Source organism: Piliocolobus tephrosceles, chromosome 13 (assembly GCF_002776525.5).
Source record: "Piliocolobus tephrosceles isolate RC106 chromosome 13, ASM277652v3, whole genome shotgun sequence".
NCBI lineage: Eukaryota > Metazoa > Chordata > Mammalia > Primates > Cercopithecidae > Piliocolobus > Piliocolobus tephrosceles.
In genome coordinates this window covers 28,588,447-28,609,426 of record NC_045446.1, presented here as the reverse complement: position 1 = coordinate 28,609,426, position 20,980 = coordinate 28,588,447, and the positions used below count along the sequence as shown (strand labels likewise).

Genomic DNA, 20,980 nt, shown 5'->3' with positions numbered 1-20,980 from the left:
GCCTTAGTCCCACCAGGGCTCTGAGCTCTATCAGAAATCAGACTCCATCTGGCTGGAGAAGCAGTTTGGGAAGGATGTAAGCTTTCTCTTTACAGCTGAACATAAACTGAGTTGTTCCACAGGCTTTGCTTAAACTTTTACACACAGAATTACCACTCTTAACTCCTTTTTTCTTTCTTGTGTATATTTCAGCCTGAGGCCCTAAAAATAGTTTTTTTATAGAGGAGTAGCGTTATTGTCTCACAGCAAATATTTTTTAATTTGAAAACAACTCTCAAAAGAATTCTCTCATCTTTTCCCCAAAGTGGTTGACTGAAAAATACTTATTTTGCTGTCATTCCCTCCCTCCTACCCATCTCTGCTGGGCTGAGTGAGGACTGCAGTGGAATGTTTTAAGAAGTGAGTGGGTGAGTGGATAGGGAAAGTAAAAGATCTATACCTCATGTTAACTTCTCATACTAGAAGAGCCATCTGATATATTTATTGTTCTATATTAAACTTGAGTCTGATTGGGACTGAGAATGTGAGAGCCTTAGAAATCATCTAATTCAAGGAGGAAGAAGGGGACATAGCAATATGTCATGAAAGTTTAGTATGTGTAGGGTTCTGCTTCATACAGTGTTTAATGAGAAAGGTAATCACTTAATAGTTTACCTTGTGCTGTATGTTTTTACATTCATTAAGAACCTGGGAATCATTTATCCTCTTTTATAAGTGAGGAAACTGGGACCCAGTGGAATAAGTTTTGCCCAGAGGGGTCTCAGTTAGTAAGTAGAAGGACTGGATTCAGCCTTGGTTTCTCTGTGCACTCCTGCTCCTCTTAGCCTAAAAGGCAAGGTGGAGAGTTCTGACAGCAGGAAACCCTGTCATCCAAATTACTGACAGATGCCCCTCAATTAAGCAGTCTTAGAGGGTGACTGGGCCTTATTCAGTTCTAAGAGTCATATTCCCCTGGTGCTCCTTGGGGTATTTACACTGTTTCCTTCTGCCTGGGCCCTGCAATTGGGCCAGTGGTGACCAGGTGCTTTCCGGGTATCATAAATACATCTTATGACATTTGATTTCTATTGACACTAAGCCATAAACAGGTTCTTCTTCATATAGATGAAACAGGTTTAAAGTTGTAGAATTATGTCATTTGGGTGTCACAGCAGAGCTAGCTCCTGGAAAAACTGGGAGGAGGGCAAAATGTGTCTTTAATAATCCTTATCTGCTTCTTTCAGCACCTGTACTTACGCCCTAGTCCTGACCCTTTAAAGATTATCATTTCTCTTTCCCCCAGCAAAACTTAACCTCATCCCAACACCTAAGATGACAGCTGGCTCATCCAGAAACTCTTCTGCACTCGAGTGGTTTATGGTGGTCCCATGGCATACTCTTGTCTTGTAATACATACTGATTTTTAACTAGGGCTAAACTATAAGGAACCTTCTAAGTGCAGCACCTTAGACTACAGGAATAATTTTAATAGGGACTTTAGGCTTAATGACTTATGGGATATCTTTTAAAAGTGGCAAAGGCCTTGCTGTTTTTCACATGCTCTCATGTTTGGCATCTGTTACCTCCTCCAGTACATAGAGCAGTCCTTTGAGTTCAAAGCACTGGGCTTTGTTCAGTCTTGAGATTGGGCAGTGACATATAAAGGATGGAAAGCTACAGTCTTCAATTCCTCTCTTCTCCCTGCTTCAGCTCTATTTGATGTTTTTATGTGTTTTGGATCATCTAGTGGTGACCAGACTAGTGCTATCTCTCATCTGACAGCACTGCACTGCAGTACAAGGAGAGCCTCTGGTAAGATTGGCTGAAAGTAAACTGGATGTGATGTTCATCTCTTTGCTGTCTACATCAAGCAACCCTCCTCCGAGGAGGGGCAGATTTCCTACAGTCCAGGCCTGTTGACTGTACCATGAGCTTTTGGAATATTGAGGTTGGAATGCAGGTGGGGATAGCTTTCTTACCTTCTTTTCCATTTCCTAGGGAAACTCATAACAAGAACACTTACTAAAAGGGCAGGGGTAGAACTGGGTAGTAAACAGGGAAGGAACCAGGCAGTGGGAGAACAGGGACCCTCTGTTCCCTTTCATAAACGTCCGCTTCTCAGTTATACTCATCTGAGAAGACATGCTGGCAGAGATGCTTGAGTTATTAACTAGGCATAAGACACCTCCTCATGGTTTCTTGTTTTCCCATTTCAGAGCCCTCTCACTGTCCCTGGCACGGACTTTAGACTCCTGGAGAAGTGAGTCTGGCTTTGACAAAGAGGGAGCCCTAGCCTCTGCTTGGGAGCAAGTGTCCGTTTGCTCCAGACCCCCAGCATCATGACATCGGCACCTGTAATACTCTGAGTCGCAGATCTGTGCTGATGATATCATCACATTTGAGCAGCCTAATGCCTGCTGGCCCCCAAGTAGGCTTTATATTGAGTTACCAATGAGTGTTTGTTTTTTTTTTTCCTGAAACATCTACTTGTGCTACCTCAGGGAGTGTCACACAGAACACAGCCTGTATATTTTAAGCATAGCCCTTGTTCACATTTTGAAGTGCTGGCAATGTGGTAGACGCCATATGGAGCCCTGACACCCTTCTCATCTCCTGTTCTTTCCCATCTACATCCCCTCATTTTCTTAGGAGACACTTCCAGCATGACCCATAAAGATAAGCATTAGGAGCTGCTGCTGAGACACGTTCTCTCTCTGGACCCTCGCACATTTTATCTCAGCCATTCTGAACTTTTCATAGCTCCTTGAGCGCATGCCAAGCTGTTTCACATCTTCAAAGTTTGTTCAAGCTGTTCCCTCCACCTGGCACACCCCTCTCCTTGCCCCATTGTCTTCCTGGAAAATGCCAATCCATCTGTCAACACTCAGTGATAAAGTCTTCTCTGACTCTGCAGGTGGAATGTAGCACTTCTTCTCTTATGGCTTATAGCTACATTCTTTGCCATACTGTGAGCTCCTGAATGGTAGAGACATCTGATATACCACTGTGTTCTATCACTGGCGTGTATTTGGGGCTCAGTCACTGTGAGGTGAAAGAATAGCCACTGACTTCAGGATGGGAGTGATATAAAAACAGTTGAATTTAGTTGAGTACTCATTAGGCAGTAGGCTGAACACATTATATCCATTATCTCATTTAATATTTATATCGACTCTTAAGAGGTAGATCCTGATACTGCCCCTTCCTGAGTTGCCCCTACACACACACACACACACACACACTCTCTCTCTCTCTCTCTCTCTTCATTCTCTATTCCAGCATCCTGGTTTATTTTCTTCATATCCACTATCAGAAATTATTTACGTGTTTGTTGTCAGCTTACTGGAAATTAAGCTCCGTGAAAACAAGGACTTTGTCAGTCTTTTTCACTGCTATTTTACCTATTTGAATGCCTTATATACTGAGGGGTACTCAATAAATACTTCTTCACTGAAAGCACAAATGAAGGAATGACTCCCCATTTCACAGATGAGGAAACCGAGGCCTAGAAGATGTTAAATAGCTTTGCCAAAGTTACACAGCTCAGAGCTGAAGGGTTTGGATGGTAAGTAATCCTGGTCTCATTCCAAAGTGGATGATCCTAACGTATTATACTACCTCCTTTAGGAGTTCTTCCAGTAGACAGATCTTAGTGTTCGCACAGAAAGGTCTGCTTTCCTGCTGGATATAGTTTTTACCTTGAAGGTTTACCTTCCCCGCCTTTTATCTCACCGGTGAAATCCCTCCTTCTAGGCCGAAGCAAGTTATGAGAGCTGCCATATGCCAGCTGCCAAATGTCTTCAGTGCCAGGCATGTTGCTAAACTAGGGGTAAAATAGTGAATGAGAAACAAATGCAGCCTCCAAAGAGCTCAAGTGACAAATGGTGACTTTTACAATATAATGATGCTGAGGTGCAGTGAAGCCCTGAACCTCTGGAGGCTACAAGGGCAGAGCAGTGATGTGTCAGACCACCTGCATCACTGGTTCCCTGATGGCAGACAGGAGACATCATCTTCACTTAATTCATGTTTCATCCTTTAGTAGGATGTAGTGAAAATCAACTCAAACCTTGAAAGATATTTCTATGTAACCTAACTAAATGAGTGAGACCTTGGTGCCTCTCACTGCAGGACAGGCAGGATTGAAAATGAAACCAATATCTGGCCCAACGCGATTCTGTCGTAAGTTCTGTGGAACAGGTCTTGGCGGCAGGCCCTTTTACATGACTGTTTGCTGGAGCGCACAAGAACCAAGACGAGAATATGAGGGAAATGGCCACCTTGCAGCCAGGTTACAACAGGAAAGTCATGACCAGCTGCCGTTGTAAAAACTGAAAAGAAAAAAAAAAGTTAGCTGTGCTTTTTTAAAACAAACAAACAAATAAAAAGACAGTATTGGGGCCAGGCACAGTGGCTCATACGTGTAATCTCAGCACTTTGGGAGGCCGGGGCAGGTGGATCACCTGAGGTCAGGAGTTCAAGACCAGCCTAGCCAACATGGTAAAACCCCGTTGCTACTAAAAATACAAAAATTAGCCTGGCATGGTGGTGTGTGCCTGTAATCCCAGCTATTCAGGAGGCTGAGGCAGGAGAGTCCCTTGAACCCAAGAGGTGGAGGTTGCAGTGAACCAAGATTATGCCACTGCACTCCAGGCTGTGCAACAGAGTGAGACTCTGTCTCAAAAATAAATAAATAAACTAAGAGACTATTGGGATCCCCTGTAACAAGGAGAAAGTTTTCAAGTAATTGGTGCCCAGACTGGAGTTTGAGTCTGCCAAGGCCTTGGAATATCTTTAGCAACAAGGTACCAGTTACTTCCTCTGCTACTAGTAATGAAGCATTACCAATAGCCAAGCTAAATAAATGCAGCCAGCTGATGTCACAAGCCCCCTCATATGCTGCCTTCCCTCGTCATTGCCCAGGGCCAAAAACAAGAGCCAGTCCTTGGTACTTTCAGTGCTGCCTAGCTGTGGAACCTTGAGATGTTACTTCCTTTGTCTACTCTGCATTTTCTTTGTCTGTAAAATGGAGTGTTAATGCTGTTACACAGGATTATGGAAACTGATTGTGAAGATTTGGGTGAAGTGATTAGTTCAGTGTCTAGCAAGTAATAACATCCATTTATTAACTGTAAGTGCTTATAATGTATAATTATCCTCTTTTTACAGATATGGAAACTTTAAAGAGGCATCTCACCCAAGGTTGTGCCACTAATGCCTGCTAGAATGGGGTCTCGAAACTTAGTTGTGTGCTTTTTCCATGATCAGTCTCAACCACCACAATAACTAACCCAGCTCTCCCACTTCTGGATCCATGCCTCAGCTGACATTTCATCTGAGGGAAAGAGGGAGCCATGAATTAAGTATCCCCTCACCTCTATCTTGGCCTTGCTGACTTGATATCATCCTCATCTCTCTCCCTTCATAGACTGTTAGGGTAAGAGGTGGATAAAGTATTGGAATCCGAGCCTGCCTTGAGAACAGCTCACAGCTGGGTTGTGGAGAGTTAGAAGTTGGCAAACTCACAGCTGTTTTATAGAGAAGCCAGATGAGAACATTTCCTCATGGAGAAATTTGTTCTTCAGGTTTCTTTGTTTAGGGAAGACTGGATATGAGCCTGCTTCTGCTTTGTCACTGCTGTTGCAGTGACAGCAGCATTCCCTGTCCATGGGCCACACCATCCTTTACTCATACAGCTTCCAGTAAGGCTTGTTTGTAAGAATAATCAGTTTATGATACAGCATTGTAATTCATTCTAGAGCTCCAGTGGTTATGTGTGCCTGGTCATTGCAGAGACAATTAGAAAAGAAATGGAGGTTGGGTTTACCTGTCAAAGTAAGCTGTTCATGAGATTCCTAGGCAGTGTCTCCATGACCAGCAAGTGGCCCATGGTTTGCCTGGGAAGGTTTCTTGAACAGTCACGTGTTATACGATTGTCTTGATCATTTACTCATTCATTCACTCAAAAATATTTGTTGTGGTTTCACCAGCACCAAGCACATTACCAGGTACCGGTGATACAGCAGGGAACAAAATAGTTAAAGCCCTTTGCCACCGCAAAATAATTGTAGAGTGATCAGTGCTATGAAGACAATACAATAATATAGTGTAATAGTACAGGGATGGGGTGGCTACTCTAGATTTCCTGGTCCAGGACAGCATCTAAAAAGGTGATACTGGAGCTGAGACCTGAATGTTAATGACTCATGCATTCCAAGATGCAAGGGTAAGAGCTCTGAGGCAGACCAGCAAAGCACAAGCCTTAAGGCATGAACAAGATCAGCTTATTTGGGGAACAGAAAGAAAGCCAGCGTGGCTGGAAGGTGGCATGAATCAAGCTGGAAAGGGAGGGAGGGGCCAAAGCATGTAGGAATTTGTGTGCTATGAACTTTGTTCTAGGGGTTATAGGAAACTATTGAAGGATTTTTAAATGGGGCACTGATATAATCTATTGCACGTTTTTGAACTGTTACTCTGAATACAGTTTGAATAATAGGCAATATTGCATTAAGATTAGAAGTAGGAAGACTAGTCAAGAAGCAACTCCAGTAGTTCAAGCAGGAGATGGTGGCAGCAGTGGAGAAGACGAATGGACACACATGGGAGAGGTCGTGCAGGGTGAGTCAATAGGACATGCTGTTGGACTCAGTGGGATAGGGAGATGATGCTGCTAAGGTTTTGAGCACCATGCTTGGCACGTAGAATGTGTTCTTATTCATGATAGCAGTTACTGTCTTTATTTCTTTAATGGCCTGTACACTAAGAGAACAAACTTGAGAAGGAATCTTTAGCCCATTGGAATGACAGCATGGTACCTAGAGTGTACGGGTGACAACAGTGTTAACTCTTCTAGTTTTTTGTTAATAGATAGCAGTTTTAGAGGAAATGGGTGTTGCAGGTATGGTCATGTATTCAGGAGCTAGAAACTGACAGTCGATTTCACTCTACCATCAACTCATTGTATGACTTTTAGTCTCTCTTAGTCTTGGTTTCTTTACATGATGTTATTAAATAACTACAAAATGTTTTGAGCATTTACTGTGTGATAGGTACTATGTCAAGCTCTTTATATATCTGCCAAGTACTTCATATACATTAATCTTATTTAATCCTTGGTAGGTACTACATTGTCCACTATTTCCAAGTATGATCACCGACCTGAAAATCTCACAGCTAGTAAGTGGCAGAGCTGTGATTCAACCCCAGGTGTTTCGAACTCCTAAGTCCATATTCATAACCCGCTGCCATATGAAAAGTACCACTAGGACATTATGGATTGGTATACTTCCAACTTCCTACAACTTCAATTGAAGGTCATCATCATGGGACTGCCAAAGTTACTGAGAACTGTTTTCTGTGTGTGTGTGTGCGCGCGCGCGCGCACCCATGCGTTTGTATCTTTGCCTCTGTATGTGTGTGTATCTGCCTCGCTTGCTCGCTCTCCAACACACACTCATGTGCATGCACACAAACACGGTGTGAGTCTCTATTCAGAGATTAGAAATAAGTGTCAAGTATATTTATTTACTGATCCTTTCTCTTTTTCTCTTTGGTAACTTGTGAGATACAGCAGCTGAGGCAACAGGAAATTTGAAGTCCAGCATTTTACTAAATCTTATCGTATGTTTAAGATTTCTATGGAAGGAAACTGCTTGAGAGAGATTTGGTTTCCATTATACACATGCCAAGAGAAGATGAGGAAACTGTGGGTCAGGTGGATTTCCTGAAGGTACGGGAAGCAGGGAAGGCAAATCCTTGGGCTAATTTCTGCTTCTAACTCTCCACCGCCTGAAATTGCCTGGGCCCTAATAGAGGGTGTAGGAAAGGTTCCTTTCAGACCTCATCACAGGAGATCGCCAGTGATAGAAAATCCAGCAGCACTGGGGGAAGGAAAGGGAGGTTGGGGAAGATCAATGTAAAGGCAAAGAAAAGGAAAAAACTGGCCCCAGGGCATTTTTCTCTTGAAGTTCAACAGGAAACAGTAACGTAGAAGTTATTTTAAAGAGATGGAACAGATAGACACATGCATTCATATATACGCGCACACTGTATCCCATGCCAGGTCATCTCCCTGCAGACACTTTGAAATTGCCCTGCTATTGGCAAGGGTGTGGGGAAAATGGGCATTCCTGTGCCAATGTGAGTAATGACTGTAAATCAATATAAGATTTACCATAGAAAAACCTGACAAGCAATACCTCAGCCAGGTGGTCAAGGCCACCTTCAACAGTGCTGTCATATTGATAGTATCAACCCTTGATATGATGTAATGATAATGGCACCTTACCTCTGTAATTTTCATTCCAAAAGCCCATAACCATAGCCTAATTGTGAGAAAAACATCAGACAATTTCCGATTGAGGGATATTCTGCAAAATACCTGATCACCACCCCTCAAAACTGCCCTCACCATCACAAACAAGAAAAGTCTGAGAAACCATCACAGCCAGGAGGAGCCTATGGAGACTTAATGATGAAATGTGGTATTCTGAGTGAAATCTGGAGCAGAAAAAGGACTTCAGGGAAAAACTAAGGAAATCTCAAAATATGAATTTTACTATTAAGGTATCAGTATTGGTTCTGTGAACCTGAAATATCTGAGACAGGTCTCAGTCAATTTAAAAAGTTTATTTTGCCAAGGTTAAGGACACACCCATGACACAGCCTCAGAAGGTCCTGATGACATGTCCCCAAAGTGGTCAGGTCACAGCTTGGTTTTACACATTTTAGGGAGACATTAGACGTCATCAGTATATGTAAGATATACATTGGTGTGGTCCAGAAAGGCAGGACAACTCGAAGTGGGGAGGGGGGCTTCCAGGTCATAAGTAGATAAAGGACAAATGGTTGCATTCTTTTGAGTTTCTGATTAGCTTTCCACTGAATCAAAGGAAGCAATTGGATATGCATTTGTCTCACGTGAACCGAGGGATGACTTTGAGTGTTGTATGTCCTTTGTGAGGGAGGTATGTAGCTTTTTAATCTTTGTAGGCATCTTATTTAGGAACAGAATGGGGGACAAGTTTGCCAATCACGGTTCCCAGCTTGACTTTTCCCTTTGGCTTAGTGATTTTGGGGTCCCCAAATTTATTTTCCTTTCATAGTTCATTGGCAACAAATATACCATGCAAATATAAGATGTTCATAGTAAGGGAGACTAAGTATGGGAATCCTCTGTACTATCCTTGTAATTTTTTGATAAATCTAAAGCTGTTCTAAAAATTAAAGCTTATAAAACAAATGCAAACATACCTTTGGACCCAGAAGGAAACTCTTGGGAATTTTTCTTTGGAAATAACTAAGGATGATTCATCCACAATGATGTGTGTCACAGAGATGTGGATAATAGTGAAAAAGTAGAAATAATTTAAATGCCCAATATTAGGTATGATAAATCCATACAAATCAATCATGATCATAATCTTATAGAAATATATTTCTTGATATGACATTCATGATTGATAGCTGAGTGGAAAAAGCAGACTGTGAAGGAGGCTGTCAAGTATGAGCTGATTTTGTAAAAGATATTTATTTTTATATATGTATAGAAGGTGTATGGGGAAATATATTTCACTGTGATAATGGTGATTATCCCTGGTGGTAACATAATGGAATTTTTTTTCTTTTTTATGGAACCAATACTTGTTTGTTACAGAAAGTAAAAAGCAACAAAAAAGAAAAAGTTACTCTTTGAATTAAAAAAAAAAAGCTGTAAATGATTCTATTCTAAATCCAGCAGCAGTAAAGGACTCAGTCCTAAAGAAGGAAATTCTGAGAGCAGATGGGACACTGGCACGCTACAAGCCTGCCTGTTACTTCCGTTCAGTCACCTCCCTGTTGCAAGGCACTGCCTGGGCAGGCCTGCTGGCTCCTTTTAATCTTCCATAGAAGTAGGCCATCCCCACACAGGCTCTGCCAAGTGCAAGAAAGACAGCCACCTATAAAAACAGTAAATAGGCTGCAAAGTGCATGGAGATCAATTCAAACTTGGCACTGTGGTCAGTGCCAAGGAGGAAGTAGACAGCTAAGCCTGAAGGCTCTGTAGTGCTAGAACGGAGGGAAGTGCTCAAAAACAAACAAAAAACAGAAAACTCATATTGATGGGGATGTGTCAGTGGAACATAGGAGCCAACTAACAGAGCTTTCAAAGGCCAAAGCTGAGCAGTTTCAGCAACAAAATAGTAATATTGGATTATAACCCAAAGAATAAAATAAACATCCATGAGTCCATACTGATATAAATGATCAAATAAATAAATGAAGAAGAAGAAACAAAACTCATGTTCGGAAAGTATTTCACATAATGTATGTAGATATTCCACCCTCAAGGAGAGGGAACATAACTCCTCACTCTTTAAAAGTATAGGAGGAGTGTGGGCCTGAGGTCATGCGGGAGACCCAAGGCAAGGCTCTCTCAGAGGTCCCTAAATAAGTCTGGAGAGACAGAGTCAGCTGTGAGGGTTGAGACAAATTCAGGTCTGTATTTCTTCTTTTTCTTCTATAGTAATCCTACTCATCTCTGGCATTTTTTCATCTTAAAAAAGCACTTCCTTGTATCTTCCATCTCCTCATGGTAGGTGTTAATATCCCATTTTTTCAGGTGAAAACGTTTTGCCTCAGAAAACTTAAATGGCTACTACTTATCAGCTGGTAACTGGGGATCAGAAAAGACAGGCTCATCTCTTACCCAAGGTCAGTTCATTTCTTGGGGTTCTAGAGTCTGATTGCTTAACCTAGGTCTATTATTTACAAGTCATGTACCTTAAGCAGGTCTTGCAGCCTCTCTGGGCCTCATTTTTCTCATCTGTAGAATGGAGATAATACCAGAAGCTATCAGTGAGTTTATGTATATAGATTTCTTAGCACAGTTTATGGAACATTAAGTAAGCCCTCTGTGAATAGTGGCCATTACTGAAAGAGAGAAGGCTCATAGGATAAAGTAGAATGCGAACTAGAGAGAGAAGAGCCCTTGCCCTTGTGGTTTGAGAAGGAATTGCAGCGAGGCTAGAGCCAAGTCAAACTTTAAGACCCATGATGAAATAAACAATCATGGGACTTTTGCTCATGGCAGAGCTTACTCTTGGGTTTACACTAGGTAATGATCAGGCAGTACTGTGTCCGGAATTTATTCCTTCCGGTGGGTTCTTGGTCTCACTGACTTCAAGAATGAAGCCGCGGACCTTGGTGGTGTTACTGCTCTTAAAGGTGGTGTGTCTGGAGTTTGTTCCTTCATATATTCAGATGTGTCCGGAGTTTCTTCCTTCCAGTGGGTTCATGGTCTCACTGACTTCAAGAATGAAGCCGCAGACCTTCGCGGCGAGTATTACAGCTCTTAAAGGTGGTGTGGACGCAAAGAGTGAGCAGCAGCAAGATTATGAAAAGCGAAAGAACAAACTTCCACAGCGTGGAAGGGGACCCGAGTGGGTTGCCGCTGCTGGCTCAGGTGGCCAGCTTTCATTCCCTTATTTGGCCCCACCCACATCCTGCTGATTGGTCCATTTTATAGAGCACTGATTGGTGTGTTTTTACAGAGGGCTGATTGGTGCATTTACAGTCCTTTAGCTAGACAGAGAGCACTAATTGGTGCATTTTTACAGAGGGCTGATTGGTGTGTTTACAATCCTTTAGCTAGACACAGAAAAGTTCTCCAAGTCCTCACTCGACCCAGGAAGTCCAGATGGCTTCACTTCTCAGTACTGGTCATCAACCCAGTATGTGGGCCCAGCCAGAAAAAGAGGTGAAAGGACTTGGAATATTTAGGCCATCCTTCAGATTGTGGTGACAGGATAGAGAGGGGCACAGGAAGCAAAGAGAGACAGCTGTATAAATGAGAGCAAATTAATTAGTTCAGCAAGTCTGTATGTTGGAGAGAAGCTTTATTAGTTTTTGTCTGGTTTGGAGTTTTCCTAAATTTTGCGTAAAATGCAAGGCATCCTAATTTCCCAGATAAGGATACTGGTCCTAGAGTCACACAGCAGAACCAGGACTAGAACTCTAGTATTTTCATCATGCTTTTCTCGGTTAGCCCAAAATAGACCAAGGACATTTTACTTTATTTTGTAAAGTTCAGATCCTTTAAAGCACAGTAACCTTATTTTCAGCTCAGGCTGTTGGGGCAGGTGAGTGCGGGACAGAGGGGACAAAGAAGGCAACTCTGCTCTGTCTAGTAAAGAAAGGTCCCTGGATCCGATTGTTTAGTCCATCTCCCCAGCGGTGCTGATCGCATATTTACTGCAACTAGGCAACCACTTCCTCAGATACTGAAAGCATGAGACTTCCCAATTAGCTCCTTGTACAATGCCCAGGCAGTGTTTTTTTTGGAGAATATTAAATCTATCTTTTTGAATTTCAACTGAATCTGGCCTTCCTCCCTTGTCAATAACTCTTAATTTCTCCATCCTCCTGAGTTAAATAATCCTTTTACAGCAATAATCAATTAATAAATAACCAAGAACTCAGAAGGCGTGAGTGATGCCAAGTCACATTAAGTTGTACTATATACTTAGGAAAAGAAACTATTAAACTTGCAAAGTCAGAATGCCTGCTATCTGATTTATTAACTCCCCCTTTATACCCCTACAACTCTGGGGACAGAAGCCAAAAAGCTGAGCTGCTTATGTATACAGACTAACTAAAAAATTGTCACTGAAACACTGTAAAATGATTATGATAAAATACGATCATTTTATCAGCAGGTGTTTAGGGTCTGAACATGGGGCTTAAAGTATGCCTCTGACATTTCAGTTTCACAGGCATCACATCAGACAGTGAGCCCAGCTCAGAGAAGGGACACAGCATTCTGCTGACTGGGATGCCTTAGTCTCATTCTGTCACCCCAATCCCTACCCACAACCAAGAAAGTGTTAAATTTCACACCATCCTCCTGGTCAGAATTTAGGAGCTCCCAGTTCCTTTAGCTAAACGTTTTTGTTTTACATCCCCTAAAAGAAATTTAAAAGTATGTGTCTTTTTGCACATTTTTAAAAAATTTTTATTTTATTACTATAAGTTCTAGGGTACATGTGCATAATGTGCAGGTTTGTTACATATGTATACTTGTGCCATGTTGGTGTGCTGCACCCATCAACTCGTCAGCACCCATCAACTCGTCGTTTACATCAGGTGTAACTCCCAATGCAATCCCTCCCCCCTCCCCCTTCCCCATAATAGGCCCCCGGTGTGTGATGTTCCCCTTCCCGAGTCCAAGTGATCTCATTGTTCAGTTCCCACCTATGAGTGAGAACATGCAGTGTTTGGTTTTCTGTTCTTGCGATAGTTTGCTGAGAATGATGGTTTCCAGCTGCATCCATGTCCCTACAAAGGACACAAACTCATCCTTTTTTATGGCTGCATAGTATTCCATGGTGTATATGTGCCACATTTTCTTAATCCAGTCTGTCACTGATGGACATTTGGGTTGATTCCAAGTCTTTGCTATTGTGAATAGTGCCGCAATAAACATACGTGTGCATGTGTCTTTATAGCAGCATGATTTATAATCCTTTGGGTATATACCAAGTAATGGGATGGCTGGGTCATATGGTACTTCTAGTTCTAGATCCTTGAGGAATCGCCATACTGTTTTCCATAATGGTTGAACTAGTTTACAATCCCACCAACAGTGTAAAAGTGCTCCTATTTCTCCACATCCTGTCCAGCGCCTGTTGTTTTGTGACTTTTTAATGATTGATTGCCATTCTAACTGGTGTGAGATGGTATCTCATTGTGGTTTTGATTTGCATTTCTCTGATGGCCAGTGATGATGAGCGTTTTTTCAGCACATTTTTAAATTAATTCCTGAAATCATATATCAAGTGTAAATAGTTGCTAAGGGTGTGATCACTGACATATTGTGTAGTTTTATATGAGTTTTTATATATATTTTTGTCAAAACTTTGGCACTGTGAATTTAGCTTATTAAATTTACAAGCAAGGTACACTATATAATCTAATTGGCAAAGCCAGTTCTGGTGGTCAAACCATCCAGCCAGATCAGACTTGCTTTCTGTCAGATTAAGTCTGATTTCATTTTTTTCAATACAAATAAACATTAGCACACACCTCATGATAGCCATCTCACTTTTGAATTTGAAGTGTTAGATTGATGGATAGATAGATAAAACACACAGCCTTGCCAAGAGTTTCCTGCCTAAATGAAAAAAGAGATTGTCTTCTTTACTATTGCTTGCCGTTCTCTCATAGGACTCCTCTAAGGGAGACATTCTAAAATTGTTACATGCTAAGATTCAGAAGGGTGAGAGCAGCATTTCTGCAGAAGTGTGGGAGTATGGTGATCTGGAAAGTGGAGTGGCTGAAACAAGAACCTTATAGAGCACAGGCATGTTTCTGAGGAGATAAGTTTTAGGAAGCAGTATATATGGAAGTTAAGGATTTGGACATTAATTTTCTTAAAATTACCCAGGCCCAAATACTTCCTGGAAAGTAATTACATACCACAAGGGTATTGGTACCCCAGTTTTAAGGCCACCGCTTTTAGATACAGCAATACCCTCAAACTAGATCAGTGACTGAGCTAAGGCCGGTTAACTAAACTTCAGTCCGTATTTGTTCTCCCCAATGTTTGGCAGGCATGACTTTTCTCGAGACCTGCCACCTAGAAGGGTCAGAGTGATACTCGGCCTTTCTAGTTAGTACCTGTATTTCATTAGGTCTGGGTTGTCATTTAAAAAACTCTCCAAGTGAGCAAAGCAGGATACTGTTGCTCTCCAGATATTTGAAGGGTATTTGGGGATAGGAACACACTTGTTCTGGAATGTTAATGTTTCAGCTGCCAGAACTAGGAACATTTGAGGGAAAGGCAGGAGGAGGCAGGTTTTTATTCAGGATAAGAAGGAAGGTGGGTTGAGGAAGAAGGTTAACATTTTTTATCATTTGTATTGCATAAAATACATAAAGCTTTCACAGTAACCCTGGAAGATAGCATTTTGACGAAACTGAGATTCAGAGACTGTTTATTAGTTCATAACAGGGATTTGAACCTAGTTCAGTCTGGTGACATCAGAGTAATTATGTAATGCTGACTCTGTCATTGGTATTACCTGCTATAGAATGGGCTGTCTGCCTAACACCCTTAGTTTATTTAAAAAAAAAAAAAAAAAAAAAAAGGTGAAACAGCCATTAACATCTGAGTCCCACTCCGGTTGTAAGTCTAAATGTGACTGGTAGGTGTTTCAGAGGAGCGTGGTAAGTGGCTGAGGTAGAAGGCTGTATTACTTCCCTTGCAGAAAGTGAAGACTTTTATAGACTATTTAAGATAAAAAATCTCATGAACAGTCAGGCATGGTAGCTCATGCCTATAATCCCAGCACTTTGGGAGACTGGGGCAGGTGGATCACAAGGTCAGGAGTTCAAGGCAACATGGTGAAACCCCATCTACTAAAAATACAAAAATTAGCTGGGTGTGGTGGTGTGCACCTGTAATCCCAGCTACTCAGGAGGCTGAGGCAGGAGAATCGCTTGAACCCGGGAGGCGGAGATTACAGTGAGCGAAGATCGCACCACTGCACTCTAGCCTGGGTTCCAGAGCAAAATCAAAATAATAAATAAATAAAATGAGATAATCTCATGAACATAGACTAGCTTATATACAAAGTTTATATTATATACAAAGTTTATATACAAAGTGAAGCAAGAACATTCAGGAGAGGAGTTGATGCCTAACACTAATTATATTGTTGAACCCTCCAAGAGAGATGACATACAAGCTGAGCAAAGCTCTGTGTTATAGATTCAGTTATGATCCCTTTTCTTATTCATTATTGTGAAAAGTGGGTTATTATAAAAATAAGATACTTTCTTTAAAGATGCTGTTCTAGGGGGGAAAAAAAATGGTTCTCCCTCTCTCTCCTGAGCCTATATCTCACCTACTAGGCTTTAAAGTCCTAGAGGGCAACTCGTGTGTTCATCTTATTCATTATTGTGCCCAGAATCATGACTGACACATGGTTGACAGTCAACAAATATTTAGCAAATGAAGTAATCAATAAATGATATGCCAGTATCCTAAGATCTCATGTTTTAAACTGTGAGATAAATTTCAGACCCAAGAACAGGTCTTTTTTAAGTTAACGAGAAAAGATTTTATCAGTTCAGACTTCAGACCTTTTCCCCAAGCCACTCTCCAAGTCTTATAGTAAAGAACCTGGCAACTGGAAAAGAGTTTATTTATAATTTGATTATTCCCAATTTGCCAAGAGTTGTTGACTTCTTTGAAAATATGATGAAAAGTATGGCTTCAGAGAGACAAAGGAACACACAGATAAAATTCTGTATACAATTTCATTAGGTCCATGAACATTTAAACTATGTGTCTCAAGTTAAGAATGCTAAAAAGTGAACTGCAACTTAGTGCAGAGTCACCATGCTGCCCTCATATTTGAAATAAAACTGACAAGAGAACAATGAGAGCTTGCTTTGGATATAATACCAAGGGGGAGAATATGGCGCCAGTTCCAGCTCTGCCTTGATTCTGGTGAGAAGCTTTCATAAAAGACCCTTTGTTCCCTTTGGGACAGATGCCATTAAATACTGCTCATTAATGACAGCCCACTGTCCAGCTCTTCCTGGCATGCACCCTTCATCCCATGATTGTATAACCAGCAGGAAAGGGGAGTGGAAACAAGGCAGATTTTGGAATGGTGAAGATTATTGAGTTGGTTCTTTTGGCTCCTAGCATACACTTACCTTAACTTGCAGGACCTGTTTCTTGAAATGTTTTTGCCTTTAGTGGAAGGTCTAGAAATCTGCTGCCTAGGATATTTTCCCTTAAGGTCTTTCCCAAATGGATGCAAAGGAGCACAGGTTTTATATAGATGTAGATAATCCCTTGTGAGATGAAAAATTTCTAGGTAATAGCTGGGAGCTGATGTTCTACAGGCCTCTTCCTTCTCTACCAGCTTGACCACTTCAGACTTTATCCAACTGAAACTAAACCTTGAGTTTTAAGGACACAGACCTTACTATGTGACCCTAGGATTTTATATCTCTCAGAGCTTCACTTTTTTCATCTGGAAAACGGGGGATAATAATAGCCCCTACATAATAGGAAGAATGGGTGAGTAACACACATAACTCGGTGCCCCGGTCCACAGTAAGCACTTGATCATGTTGGCTCTTGTTACTATTTTAAGGACAGTGACCTATGGAAGTGGATGGGGAGAAACTAGGCAAGTTTGCTACTTTTGCCTTTCTGAGTGTGCTCATTCCTGCTTTTTCAGGCTCTGCCTTCTCCTTACCCCTGTCCCAGTACCAACAGTGTTCTCTCCCAGGTCCAAGCCAGAGGTGCTGCAACTCTGAGCAGCTGAGGTACTAGCCATGCCTCTGGGGCTTGACAACTCATTTTTTGGTCACTGAAACATCACTAACATCTGGAATAACCTGGCCAGGGCAGTAATGACTGACCAGTCCCTTCAACTGTGTCCATCCCTCCCTCCCTCCCTTTCTTCCTGTTGTTTGTATTTCACTTCCTTTTTAAAAACAATTATTTATTGAGCCCTTCCATGTGCCTAGCCCAGTGCTAGTGCTAGATATACATAGTTAATAAATAGTATTGCTATTCTTGTATGCTCTAGTCATGGGTAGAGAGAAAAGTAAATCACAAACAAATTATGTAATGTGATAAGGCCTATGAGAGAAATAAGAGAGAATCACCAGGGAGTCCTACTTAGTGGAGTACCTTCTCTGACGAGGTGGCATATGTCCCTATGGCATGAGTTGAAATCTTGGATTTTTTCCAAGTGCAAAATGCCATTGAGAGTGCAGATGATAGTAGCTTCTCCTTGTTTTCTCTCTCCTAACAATAAATGGCTTAAGGCTTAGAGGAAATCACACACCTGATTTTTACCAGCAATTTATTTTGTCAGTTAAGTTTAAAAGAATGATGACTCTCACCTGCTCCTTTAAATAGCTGCTCACTTAACCATATACCAGGTACTGTGCATTTTATATGTATTCTCTTATTTAATTCTCTAGTAACTCAAGAAAGTAAGTTGTATCATCATCCCCCTATGGCCAGATAAATCAGAATTTAGAGAAACTAAGTAACTTGCCTTTGGCCATGTTGCTCAATCATGGTAGTTAAGACTTAAAATCCAGGTATGTCTGACATAAAGTCTGTGCTATCAACCAGTAGACTAGGTTGCCTCCCTTCTTGTGATATCTTAACTCACCTGGTTCTCCTTTTCCTTTGTAGTGGTGCCAGTGAAGAAGAGGACACATGAAGGCTTGCTACCCCCAGTGGAAAATCATCCCCTCCCCTTGTGTGTATGTGACAGTGTGTATGTAACGGCTTCTGACTTCTGTGAAAGCTGCTCAGCAACAAACGTACTTCCACCAGATGTGTCCCCAGATCCACAGCAGGCACATATCTCTCCAAGGGATGACCAGTTTTATGCTTACTGACTGTGTGCTTCTCATCCTCTGGTTGTGGTAGGTCAAGGAAAAGAGCCCGTTTGATCCACCAGGAGCAATTAAGAAGGGTCCTTCAGGTAATCCCTCAGTGGCTGCTTTGAACTTACTCAGGAAAGTCAGCCCCCATAATATTGTATTACCCAACAGTATCGCTTTGTTAGGAAGGATCTGGAATAATCTTGAAGGAAAGTCAGAGTTTTCTCCCTGCCTATTAACAAAAACCCAATTTTGTTCATATTGAAGCGTGAAATAAATGAGAGCAAGGTAGGGCCACATTGACTCATGTGGGCAGTCCCTAAAAGTCCAGTTCTGCATTTGTGAAAATGTAGTGCCATGAATTAAGATGGATGACTGGAAAAAGGTGTTGGAGAAAGAGTTAAAGATTAGGAAGAGATATTTTTAGTATATGAAGTTATCCAGGACTTGAGATTCATAATTCAGTGCTGTGGAAATGAAAAAAAAAAAAAAATGATTGAAGAGGTGGAACGGAAATGACCTTAGGGGGGAAAAAAAGGACCAAAGAAATCTGATTAAAAGTTGAAATCAGTAATTCTGAATTCAAATTGCTTGAATTTCCAAAATAGTCAGTAAAGGATCTAAAAGAACCAGAATTATTTGGGTGAATTCTGCAGGTTTTATGGGCTTGTCACAACATGAAGGGCTGGAATGTATATTACCAAATGGGAATTTTCATTGTAGGTTTTTGCTAGTCCTACCCCCATTTTAGCCTAATTTGGCTTAAATGCAATATGGGGAAGAATTGATGCCACTCCATGTGTTCTGAATTCAGCTCATCTCCCAGCATATAGATATAACCTCCTTTACCTCTGACCAGAACCCTTCTTCCTGTGGCACTCCCCACCCACAGACCTTCAGATCATCTCCAACACCCTGGATCTCGCTCTCCTCTTAGTAACAGAGACATACCTGAAGTTGGACTTCCTTGCTTTTCTCTACTTCCAAATCACAATTTCTTACAACCAAGCTTTGTACTCCCGAGTAAGCAGGGATGTGCTAGGGGAATGTAAAACTGCAAACTTAAAAACCTGCATCTTCTTGAAGCATCAGTTTTACTTACCAAATGGTTTGGAGTCAGGAGATGACCTATTTTTATATAAAAGTTATATTATAGAATAAAATGTTCATACACATAGACTGTTAAGATAAAAAATAGGAATCTTGAAAGGTAATTATTTGCAATTGGGTTATATGTTCACTCTCCTCTGCCTTTATGGTATTTTGGTGTTCACTTATGAAGAATACAACTGGAACCATATCCAAGCAGACTCTGGGTTGCTGCTAACCCAGGGCCTAGACTTCTAGTGCCTCTGAGGCAGAACCAAAGGAGCCTGCACCGGGGGAAATCCCTTTTCCTGCCTGCCTGTGACCTGTGTACCTATTACAGGGCCAGCTGATTATTGTGCTTGCAGGATGGTTTTGAAACAGAAACAATACTTGTTTACTATTAGAGTCCTATTTATATTATTTTTCAGTCCTGTGAATGCTGTGAAATGATTTATTCTTTTGAGGCCAGGAAGCTCCCAGGCATATATGCTTCTAGGTTAGGATTGTCCTAACTCACTAAAGATGCCAGGATATTGGGGCTGAGAGGAGTTTGAGATGTTAAAAAAAAAAAAAAAAAAGCATTTTTCTCTCAAACTGGTGGCCAAGAAATAGCTAAGACAATTTTGGTGCTTTAGCTATCTCTGCAAAGACTGGAGAATTTGGCATACCATTAATTATAACCTCCATTCATATCCAACAAAACTACCCTAAAAGAAGGACCAGTGGCCACTCTTGAAAAAGTTTAAGTATCAGAAGATTAAAAAGATTTTAGGATTTGGAAGCTTGTATTGTCTTTCCCCAATAATCATTGTAGTCATTGTTTGATCTCCAAATAGTAGCCTTATATTAGCAATGGACAGATCATTGGTTCTCTATATCTGATCATATGTTGTTACTTTGAATCAGTATTTGGGAAATTCAAGTATTTATGCAGTGGATATAAATGGAAATATAAAAATATGTGCCAATCTGTCTCACTAACTTATCTCTGATCCTCAAGGAAAGCACTTTTGCTTTTACTTAGAAAGGGTTTCAGATTTGCTTTATAGACTCCTGCTGTCTTCAGCACCTGATAAAACTTTAACCAGGGAAGCATTAAACACAGTGCAGCAGCTTTTGCCCAGGCTCCTAAGTTCCTGCCGGCAGCATTTATCAATGTAAGAAACTAGGATGCTTCCTGCAGTGGCACCACCTTCCCATAGAGCTGTAGCATGCTGCTTGGCCGTAAGCCCCAGCATGATGAGGCTTCCCTCCTGCCAGGTCAGTAAAACGTAGAGAGCTCAGAATTGTGTCTTGCCTGGCTGCAGGTTGCAGGGTTTGCTGAAACCCCTAAAGAGAAGTCACCAAGGGAGGCAGGTAATGAATGTTTCCAGAATCAGTCGGATACTCATAGCAATTTCTGGCTACCTTTCAAATGTTGAATTTCTGGATGCCAAGAGGGACTTTGATTTGATATCATTAAATCCAGGACAGTCCCAAGAAGTGCTTGGAGTCTCCGCTCTGACAG

The 20,980-nt window shown here is 41.4% G+C and overlaps 1 protein-coding gene across 2 annotated transcripts in view; it reads left to right on the top strand.

Annotated features, from left to right (window-relative positions):
* Window positions 1-20,069, top strand: part of TRIM44 (tripartite motif containing 44) — a 140,446-nt gene extending 120,377 nt beyond the window's left edge. The window contains exon 6 of one of the 2 annotated variants that reach the window (XR_002725101.3): window positions 18,191-20,069. Coding sequence is in view for 1 of the 2 variants with exons in the window: in XM_023185500.2 (XP_023041268.1) it covers window positions 18,191-18,218 (28 nt within the window). In the remaining variant the exon portion in view is untranslated. The remainder of the gene's footprint in view (window positions 1-18,190) is intronic. The other variant, XM_023185500.2, reaches the window with a different exon arrangement.
* Window positions 20,070-20,980: the final 911 nt, after the last annotated feature.